General features: G+C 53.4%; 1 protein-coding gene across 10 annotated transcripts in view; it reads right to left on the reverse strand.

Annotated features, from left to right (window-relative positions):
- DYSF (dysferlin) overlaps nucleotides 658-10,845 on the reverse strand; it is a 68,660-nt gene continuing 58,472 nt past the window's right edge. For 9 of the 10 annotated variants that reach the window (XM_021395035.1, XM_021395031.1, XM_021395034.1 and 6 more), the window contains 5 exons: nucleotides 9,119-9,218; nucleotides 8,166-8,344; nucleotides 7,783-7,892; nucleotides 7,081-7,228; nucleotides 658-2,836 (listed from right to left, as the gene is read on the reverse strand). In XM_021395035.1, the coding sequence (XP_021250710.1) occupies nucleotides 2,798-2,836; nucleotides 7,081-7,228; nucleotides 7,783-7,892; nucleotides 8,166-8,344; nucleotides 9,119-9,218 (576 nt within the window). In that variant the 3' untranslated portion in view covers nucleotides 658-2,797. Of the gene's footprint in view, nucleotides 2,837-7,080; nucleotides 7,229-7,782; nucleotides 7,893-8,165; nucleotides 8,345-9,118; nucleotides 9,221-10,845 lie in introns of those variants that run through there. The other variant, XM_021395039.1, reaches the window with a different exon arrangement.

Here is a 10,845-nt window from a genome sequence, read left to right on the forward strand (position 1 = left end):
TAATCCTGTTCTGTTCTACTCTATTCTATGCTATCCCATTCTATTCTATCCTAATTCTGTCCTATTCTATCCCATTCTATTCTAATTCTATTCTATCATATCCTATCCTAATTCTGTTCTATTCTATCCTAACGCATCCTATTCTAATTCTATTCTATCCTATCCTAATTCTGCTCTATTCTATTCTATCCTATCCTACTCTAATTCTATCCTATCCTAATTCTGCTCTATTCTGTTCTATTCTATCCTACCCTATTCCGTCCTATTCTATCTGATCCTATCCTAATTCTGTTCTATTCTAACCTATCCTATCCTATTGTATGCTATTCTAACTCTATTCCATCCTATCCCATTCTATCCTATCCTACCTTATTCTAATTCTATCCTATCCTATTCTGTACTACTCCTGTCCCGTCCCGTCCCATCCTATCCCATCCTATCCCATTCTATCCTCTCCTGCACTAATTCTGCTCTGTTCTATACTCTTCTCTGCACCCTTCCAGGGAAAAGAAGGGCAGTTGGAGACACAGACCCTAGTGGCCCTGATCCCCTGGAGCTCTCCCACCTGGAGCATCTCCTCGGCACAGCGGGGAGAGGATTCCCCACGACTCCCCACGACCAACGCTTCGGCAGCCCCACAAAACACACCAGGAAGCAAAAGGTTTCAGAGCATTTCATTTGTAAACCACAGTGATATATAAGGCATAGAGAGCGGAAGGCTTTACACGGGTCCGGCCTCTTGCCTGGCTTTGGTGGAGAGACAACGAGACCGGGCTGATGTTTGCAGGTGCTCAGAACTGCCTGTGCCCACCACAGCCCCATGACAACACACAGCTCTGCAGCCCGGATTGGGAAGGACTGGACGTAAGGATGCGGCCCCTTCCCTTTCCATCACTGCCAACCCACTCTGGTTTGCCATGGAAGAGCTGCTGGAAAGTATCAGGGAATTAAATAGGCTTTTGTGATGGAAGAGGCTCTGGAGAAGTGACAGATGGACGTATTTTGGTAGGGTTGCTCGTCTCTGGTTGGAGCAACAGGACGGATGACAACCATCCATGGTCGGATGGAAGCACTGCTTTGGGCTGCTCATCTCTTTGGGGCTCTCGGCACCGAGATCACGTTTCTCAAATAGGTGGGGGTCACCGAGATGGGAAACGTCACCAAATCTAGAAACTGGAGCAAGAAAGGAAGAAAGGGGCCTGGCTTCCCGTGGCAGAGCAAGGCACGCAGGAAGGCAGCGAGGCACGCAGTGGAAGAGGACCGACCCCATCAGCACCACTCTGCCGTGCTGTAACTCAGCCAGGAAGGTGCAAAGCCAGCATTCACCTTTCAGCTCACCTGTTCCTCAGGGGAAAAAGCATCCCCAGGTCTTGGGCCAGCACTGCGTAGGTCGGCATAAGCTCATATATGGGGGGCACGGGTGGGAATGAGGTCAGGAAATAATCTGAACACGTGGCAAACATGAAGTGTTTCGCTGGCAAAACGGTTCCTGGGGTGGAGAACCTGACCACCTGAGCACCAGCTGCTTTGGGGCACATTCTCCACGTCCCCAGCGCTGTCCTCCCACGTGGCAGAGCTGCCCTGTGCAATGCAGGCGCTGTCACAGTACTGAGCAACACGGGATTCACATTACATCCCCGCCAGCAAAGCAATTAGCCGTGCGCTTCTCCCCCCGTCTGCTGCTAAGAACAGGCTCAACTTAAGTGCCTCGCTGCAGCTGATGCCAGCACGCTTTGTCCTGAGCAGTAGATCCCCTGGGATCACTTAGCGCTGCTGCTTGCTCACACCCAGCAGCAGCAGAACCCCCCTCTCAGTGCACATTGCTCCGTGTGATCAATGCACGGACAGGAGGGGCAGGAAGCAGCAGCCCCGTCCCAGCATCACCACTCCCGCCCTCCCCGGGGCTGAGCAAGACCTGCACGACGTGTACTATCATCACGCACTGCTTGCAAAGCAGAAAGCAAACAGTTGTGCTTCCGAAGGTCTGCCCCGCGAGCACCCGGCTGCAGCACGCACTGCGCTCTGGCGTTGCGCTGTTTGGCTTAAGCAAAAGGAGCAAAGCAACAAGGCACTGAGCTGCAGCGCAGGGGTTGCACGCAGAGGGAGGAGAGAAGCAAAGCCCCCGTTGCACTGCGTTGCTCCTGGGCTGCTCCGTGCCCTCCGCTGCTGCAGCGCTGGCTGGGAAGGCAATGGGGCACGTGGGACCACAGAAGGGGGAGAGCAGGACCAGGCTACACGGTCCCAACCCGAGAGCAAAACTCAGCAGGAGTTATGACACAGCAGCTGCCACCAGCGCTGCCCTGGTTTTGCATCTCAGAGCCCTTGCCCCCCGGGTCCTGGATTTGTGGCGTTGGCTCTCTGGGATGGCAGAGGCTTCAGGCTGTGGCAGCACGGAGCCCCACGTACAAAACCAGGGATGCACATCGCACAGCAAAGGCAAAGGGAGGCTGCTGCAGGCTGCCAAGAGCATCCTGCTCAGGACCCGGGAGATTTTGGCTGCCTTGCAAGAGCACCAGCACATCTCCGTGTGCCCGCAGACAGCCCACGAAAAGGTCCTTCTCCAACCCCCACCCTCTCCAGCTTTGCACTGACCGAAATGAAAACAAAAAAAGGAGGCAGGCGAAGAGAGAGGTGAAATCAGAACTGCTGTGGAGGAGGAGGTTTGGTTCACGAGCTGCTGCTGAGGGAGGGCTGCAGGTGGCACGCTGCGTCAGGGAAAGGCACGTTGCTGTGTCCTGGGCTGCAGAGCGGCTCCAGCTGTGGCATCCTGCTGAAATCTGGCTGGGCACCGGAGCTTTCAGTTGAAAGGTTTCACCAGCTTCATCGCAGCGTAGTTCTGGGGGGAGGGAGAAAGAAGGCAGAGAAGCAGTGAGGCATGGAGGCACGTGGAGGTCAAAGCATGATCTTGGGCACGGTGTGGGACTGAGGATGGAGCCGAGCTCTGGCCCCAGCAAAGAGCATCCCTTTGCTTTGCCTTCTTCCAGTAGAGGCTTCCCAGCAGCGAGCAGCAGGAGCCGCTCATGGGCTTGGATCGTCCCTTCCACCAGGTTTTAGGAATCATGGAATCACAGAATGGTTTGGGTTGGAAGGGACCTGAAGATCATGAAGTCCAACCCCTAGCACTCTCCACCAGTTCGGGTTGCCCAGGGCCCCATCCACGGCCTTTGGGCACCTCCAGGGTTGGGGCACCCACAGCTCTCTGGGCAGCCCTCACGGTTGGAGAAGACCTCTGTGAGGGAGGGAAGGTTTACATTGGATGTCAGGGGGAAGTTCTTCACAGAGAGAGTGATGGAGGTGCTCAAAACCAGGTTGGACGGGGCCCTGGGCAACCTGGGCTAGTGCCAGATCTGGAGGGTGGTGGTCCTGCCTGCGGGAGAGGGGCTGGAACTTGATGATCCTTGGGGTCCCATCCAACCCAAGCCATTCTATGACTCCATGACCATCCAATCCAACCCCAACCCATCCCCACTGTGCCCACTCGTAGAGTTATACACAGAATCATTACGTTTGGAGAAGACTTCTGTGATCATCCAGTCCAACCCCAACCCATCCCCACCACGTCCCCCTGTAGAGTCACAGAACCATTATGGCTGGAGAAGACCTCCACAATCATCAGCTCCAGCCATCAACCCATCCCCAGTGAACCACGTCCCCAAGTGCCACATCTCCACGTTCCCCCACGGCCCTGCAGCCCGTTCTCCGCGCAATTCCTTCCTTGAAAGAAGACGACAACGCTGTAAAAAAGAATCAGCTGTGTCAACGCTTATCAAGACCACAATGAAAACACAGGCAAAGACGGGCTGGTTGGAAAGAGCTCTATTTAAAGTAGCTCTGCTTCAAACACCCGTGACCACGTCCCTAGCCAGTTTGGAAGGCTCTCCCAAACAGATTGAGCTTAATTGGTACAGGATGTTCTACCACTCCGTCGCTTTGGAAAATAAAAATGACTTTGGAAACAAAGCACAATGCCACTTACCAGCAAGCTCTTTGGAGGAGGGGAGAAAATAAAAACAAGTAAAGCCCGGCCCAAAAGCATCTCGATAAATTACGACGTGTAGCAAATTAGGGGGCAATTTGCCAGCGGAGGATTTCTAATAATGCCATAAATCAGGCCAGCGACGTTAGGGCAGTTTACCAGAAGTCATTAGAAAAGCCTCCAGTGGAATACAGCCTTGGAATTAATTATCCACCCATTTGTCTTTCAAGAGCCTGTCCTCCGAAACGCTTCTATTTTTTTTTTTTTACGGTCGCGTTCCGGAGGGTCGTGAGTTTGCTGTCCAGCCACGAATCTGCATTAACAAAGTGCTGAAAGCCAAGCAGGATTATCCATCAGCGCAGAAAGCGAGCTGTAATTAGAATGAATGGCGGTGGAAGCAACGCTGGGCTCGCAGAACGCAAACAGGGCTTGAAAAGGTAGTAAACATTTTCACGGCGCTGCGAGGAGGAGCTGGCTCCAGCTGGAAGCTGCCTTCTGCTGCGGGGATACCACTAAAACCTTCCCAGTGATACCCTGCTCCATAGGGATGGCTGCTCTGCCAGCACAGCCAAGCACCCAACACGAGGCAGGGTGGAAAAGCCCGCAGGATAAAATGAAGAACCTCAGTAGATCCCACTTCCAACGTTTTCCCTGTTGTTGTACATCTAGACCGTCCTTTTTTTCCCTGAACAATAATTCTGAGCAGGACAGGAGATGTCAGCTCGTGTTCATCCACCATGAAAAGCCCGAGCTTTTGGGAACTACCACTGCTGGGGACTGCTGCTGGGCCCCGTGGCTCCAGCTGGAAGCACAGGGCTGTCCAACACGCCGCTCACTCTGACTCTGCATTGGCTTTCACCACAGCTGGGACTGCGGTTGGAAGCTTTCATCATGATACGGGGAACAGGAAAAAATAGGAAAAAAAGAAAAATGTAAACACCATATTTTTACACCAAAAGCCAACGAAACGCCCCAGGTTCATTTTTGGGTGAGACTCCCATCTCTCCAGGGCGGGAGGGGACCCACGCAGCATTGGCTCTGCTCACTCCCAGGGCACGTTGTGGGCATGCATTCCTCTGATTCACAGAGTCATGGAATGATTGAGGTTGGAGAACATCTCCAAGACCACCAAGTCCTAGTGCCAACCAATCCCCACCATGGCCACTCACAGAACCATGGAATCATCCAGGTTGGAGAAGAGCTGTAGGATCCCCAACCCAACCCCGTCCAATCCCCACCATGGCCACTCACAGAACCATGGAATCATCCAGGTTGGAGAAGAGCTGTAGGATCCCCAACCCAACCCCGTCCCATCCCACCGTGCCCACTGACCACGTCCCCCAGTGCCACATCTCCATGGTTCTGGGACACCTCCATGGATGGTGACCCCACTGCCCACCGGGCAGCCCATCCCAATGCATTTCCAGTCTTCTGGAGAAGAAATGTCTCCTACCATCCAACCTGACCCTCTCCTGGCACAACGTGAGGCCATCACCTCTCATCCTATTCCTGCTCAGCCAAGGACCAGCTCCAAAGAGCAATGCCTAGAAGGACAGATGCACCCAAAAACCTGCAGCACGGGCCCTCCAAGCTTCATGGCCGGCACACAGAGCTATGACAGCGCTCCTGGCAAGCGAGGCAGGAAAGCAGCGAGGAGGGGTTGGATTTCAGTGCATTTAATCAGGGATGCCACGGCGCGCCCCGCCAGCGCTCAGCACGCCAGGGGCATCCTTCACAGCAAACCACCACCGGCGCGACTGCCAAATTCATTGCTGGATGGAAGGGGAAAGCAACTAAATCTCCGTGTCGATACAGAGCCGGTGACCTCAAACATCTCGGGGAAGCTGGCCAAACGCATAAAAAGCAGACAAATTCCATGAAGCACGGCCTTGCTCTTTTCAAAAGAGGGCTGAAGAAATGGACCCGACCAAAACGAAATTAAATACAACGACGCTTAGCCAGGAAACGGGGAAGAATCCCAAGGAACACCGAGTGTAAATCAATAGTTTGAGTGAATTTCTGCTTCTCTCAGTGCTGCTTTCATACGATGCCACTGGAAGGAACGCAAAGCCGCTCGCAGCTGCGGGGATGCACGGAGCTCTGGGTCACAAAGGCTCAGGGCTCTGCTGCTCGACACGAAGGGGATTCTCCACAATGGGTTGGGACGATGCAACGCAGCAAACATCTGTGTCCATAAGGTTATTTCCTCGTTCCCACTACTCCCCCCCTCGGGAATCGCTTCTCCAGGAGAAGAATCCCAGCCCTTCCCAAGGACACGCGGCCACGGAGGCGGGGAGAGCCGTGATCCAACCCCATCCTGGTTCTCTCGATGGGAACAATGGAGCAATGAATGATGTCGGTGCCATAGAAACAGAGGAGGATACAAAAACCCATCCCGAGCCAAATGGGAAGGCCGGGGCTCTGTTATTTGTTTTGTTTTGTTTCGCCAGCGGAACTGACAGCGAAGCAGGAGAAAGCCACTTGATTCATGAGGAGAAAACCCTCCCTGCCTCGTTTCAGACACTGCATTGGTAATAACATGCTCCAAGCCTTGACAATGAGACACGGGGCTGCCTGGCTGCCTATAAGCCCTCCTGCACCTTGAAGCAATGACTCAACAATGCATATCTTGCCACTGCTCAGCCCTGCATAGCGGCTGTACCCCTCATTAGGCAGCATTTCTCTCAGGGATTTTCCCACCAACGCTCAACGCTTCCAACATCAAAGCTTTGTGGGAACAACCAGTGAACCTCGGCGTCGTTGGACTTGAAATAAATCACAGAACCAATCACAGAATGAAAGAGACGTAGGATCACAGGATCGATTACAGGATCATGGAATGGTTGGGTTGGAAGGGAACACAAAGCCCATCCACTTCCACCCCATGCCATGGGCTGAGTCACGCTGCCCATGGCCCCATCCATCACCGTGGGCACCTCCAGGGATGAAACAGGGACACAAAGACGTGAGCAGAGAGCAAAAGCACGCGCTCTCTTTCTGGTCCCTCGTGGCCCACCAGCTCACTCCTCAAGGACCAGCACAGGGCTGGGGGCACACCCCACCCCTCAGCCTATCCCATCTCCCCCCTCCCAAACCCCTCGTACCGGGAAGGCGTAGACGAAGATCCCCAGGAAGAGCAGCAAAACGAAGAGCACGATGGCCAAGATGAGCAGCCACTTGTACCGGCGCCACAGGATGTACTTGAGGGTCTTGTACGGGGAGGTGAACCACAGGAAGGAGGTCTCCGGGCGCCTGCAAACAAACAAAGCTGGGGTCACTTCTGACTTTCATGGTGCTTTCACGTTCCTGGATGCCCAGTCCCATCAGCACGCCCCAGTGTAAGAGCTGGCTGCTGAAAATCCATCCCCCTGCGTGGACTGCGCAGACTCCTTGGAGCTCTACCCCAGCCTTCAGCTGCCCTGGGTTATCTCAGCTCACCCATGCAGCAAGCCCCCTGCAGACAGAACCACTGAATCGTAGAATCACTGACGGTTGGAGAAGACCTCCAAGTCCAACCACCGACCCAACAACGCCATGCCCACTCACAGAACCATAGAGTGATTAAGACCTCCAAATCATCACATCCAGCCACCAACCCAACACCGCCATGCCCAATCACAGAGTCACTAAGGTCAGAAAAGACCTCCAAGATCACCACTTCCAACCCCAACCCATGCCCACTGCCCATGTCCCCAGGTGCCCACATCTCCACGTGGTAAGGCCTCCCACCAGGAACCCAGCTTTCCAGCTTTCTCCCTGAGAACCCTCTGCCCCAGTGGTTCCTTTCCCACTCTGGATGCCCTTACTTGGGGTCCTCCAGCTTGGGGTTCATGTTTGGCTCATCCCGACCCATGCCAGCTGGCCGCTCTTCGTGCTCTTGTTCAGCCACAATTTCCAAAGTCATTTCCAGTTTTCCCTGCGTGGGTGCAACAAAGACCAGCATACCATAAGCAAAAAGCAGAGAAATGAATGTACAATGCAGAATACTGACTGGGGGAAGGCAAAGCAGCCCAGTCACTACCAGCAGTGACCATGAAGAGCTCAGTGAGAGCGATCTCATGCCAACCCCTCACCTGCCCTCTGCCTGCTCTCAGCAGATACCCCACAGCGTCTCAGAAGTTGGCACCCCCCTCCTCAATGCTTTGAGTCCCCAAAGGGACAGCACGAAGAGGACACCCAAGGGCCTTACCGCCAGGATCTTCTTCTCATCCTGCTCCGCTACGCAGGGCCACCAGCCCTTGACAGTTTTCTGCTCGAAGAGGGACACAAAGCGGCTCGCAGACAAGCTGCTGTCTATGAGCTCTAAGGAGCACTTCTCAGCGGTCTTGGCAGGCTTGGGCATCCTGTTGAGATCCATCTGGATGGAGCCTGCAAGGAGGAACGTGGTAGGAAGACCCCTCAGGGTAACAGCTCATAGAGTCACAGAACCATTCAGGTTGGAGAAGACTTCTAGGATCCTCAAGCCCAATCCCAACCCATCCCACCATGCCCACTATGTCCCTCAGTGCTACATCTCCGCAGTTCTGGAAAACCTCCAAGGACGGTGACCCCACCACTCCTTGTGCAGCCTGTCCTTCCCCAGGGACTATTCCCATGAAGGAACGCTCCCCGTGGCAGCCTCCTGACCTCCTTGAGCTTTGACAGGCTCAATGTGGTCTCATTTTTTAAGTCTAGCATTGGTTATAGCCTGTGGTGCTGCAAAGAATTCAGTGCTGGCAGCCATATGGGGAAAGTGACCAAGAGCTCCTGAAGAGCAGAGCTAGAACTGGAAAGCACACCTTGGGAGAGGTTATTTGGGCACTCAGCCTTTGTAATTAATCAAAGGCTGTATCTTGATCACATGCTTCCTCAGTGAAGCTTTCGGTGTTGGAAATTCTTTTGGGGGTGGTAAAAGGAAAAGGAGAACAACATCCAGCCAACCAAAGAATCCCATAATGCTGGAGCTCCCCACTACACAGATGATCTGTGGCATGGCTCCACTATCCTTCCTACTGCAGGCTTCTGTTTTGTTTTAGCTTGGCCTAAAGCTGGATTTCTGAGGACGGTTAACAAGGCTAGCCCAAAAAGAGCTGGGTCAGGCTGTGCTCATGTCCCACCTTCTCCTTACCCAAATAGTCTTAGTCTCTACCCAAATAGACTTACCCAAATAGTCGTCAAAGGAGAACTTGTCATTGTCCCAGATCTGGAAGATCAGCTGCGGTGAAATCTTGTTTTCTGTCTTGTCCAAGCTCCAGAAGTGCTCCTAAAAATCACAACAGAAAGAAAAACGAGGAAAAACAATGGGCTCGTTAGCAGAAGCGGGCAGAGCCACATTCACCTTTCCTGCACACCCCCCAGGCTTTTGTTCTCAGGACCCATTGATGCTAGAGCTGGATGTGTTACCCCAGTGGCTCGGCTGCTGATAACTTGAGGCTGCCACATCTACTATGACAGGCAACATCCGAGCTCAAGTTGAGAGCCCAGCGAGCCAGGAAGCTCGGAGCCTGGCTCCACGTCCCACCAGCCCAGAGGTGGCACCATGACACTTGGTTTCACTCCTTATCATCTGAGATCTCTCTGCCCTCCTCACTTCTATCCAATGGGACTGAGGCGTTGTACCATGCAATATATGTGCATATTAAAAACAAAAAGGGATTAAAAAAAAAAAAAAATGTGTCACACTCCGTAGGAACATAAATATTCAAGCAAGGAGAGCGTGGGTGGGGGGAGGCACTTCAATCCCATTGAAACCAGCTTCCCTTTAAGAGATCGCCCAGAATGGTTGTATTTCAACTGAGCTCCATTCCCTGCCTTGCTCTGGAAAAACACGCCAGCATTTTTGCGACGGAGCATTTTATTTATGCGTTTAAAAATATTTTATCATCCCGAAAAACCAAATAAAGGCACTGGAAACTTCCATTTCTCCCCCCCCTGCTCACTGAAATGTATTAAAACGTATGTTTACTCAAGCCGGGGAGGGGGGGAGGACCACGTATTCCCAGCTAATAACTCATCTTAAATTAAAACTGCTACAAAGGGAAAGAGCTTACGGTGACTCTTCCCTTTCCCACATACTGGTCAGGCCCTGCTCTGCTGTTAATCACCAGGACAAAGCCCCCAGGAGCCCCTGGACCTGCAGCCAGGTGACCTCTCTGGGGTCAGAAAGGTTCCTGTGGGGTCTGAGAGGTAGAGATACGGGCTCTCCATCAGGGCTCTGCTTGGGAGAGGATGACACGTCCTACAGGTGCTTCTCTGGTGCTAAGTCCCTGGCTCTGAGGCTGACTGCACCACCTGCATCGCTCAGACGTGCCCACGCCCCACGAGCATCACTACACTGCTGCCAGGGCTGAAGCATTAATTGTTATTAATTGCACACATCAAACCTTCTCTCTGCGTTGCCCCATCCCCCTGGAGCAAAACCCAGCAACTGAGCAGCCCCTCCCAAAGCCAGGGGTTCTAGCTGTCCACGTCCCTGTTCATTGCAGGGAGATGGATGAGATGGCTTTTAAAGGTCCCTTCCAACTTGAACCATTCTGTGATTCTGTGACTCGATGCTCTCCCTGCAGGAAGACCCAGCCCTGTGAGAGCCCCAGCGGGGAAGAAGCGGGGAGCAGGAAAAGGAGTGGGATGCTGTGGGATGCCATGCCCCAGTTTGGAGCTATGGCCATCACCCACGCAATACAACACAACTGGATTAAGCCTCCCATCCTCTAGGACTGACTATGCAACTGCTGGCAACCATGCAGGACTTTGCCTTTCCACCTTCGCATTGCAACACCCAACATTCTGCTTGCACTCAAAGCAAACAAAACCCATCCCAGCAGCCTCCTTTCTCCCTGCATCACCTCCACCATGAAGAGCAGCATCCAGCTTCCCGGGGCTCCCTGCAC

Source organism: Numida meleagris, chromosome 4, assembly GCF_002078875.1.
Source record: "Numida meleagris isolate 19003 breed g44 Domestic line chromosome 4, NumMel1.0, whole genome shotgun sequence".
Taxonomy (NCBI): Eukaryota; Metazoa; Chordata; class Aves; order Galliformes; family Numididae; genus Numida; species Numida meleagris.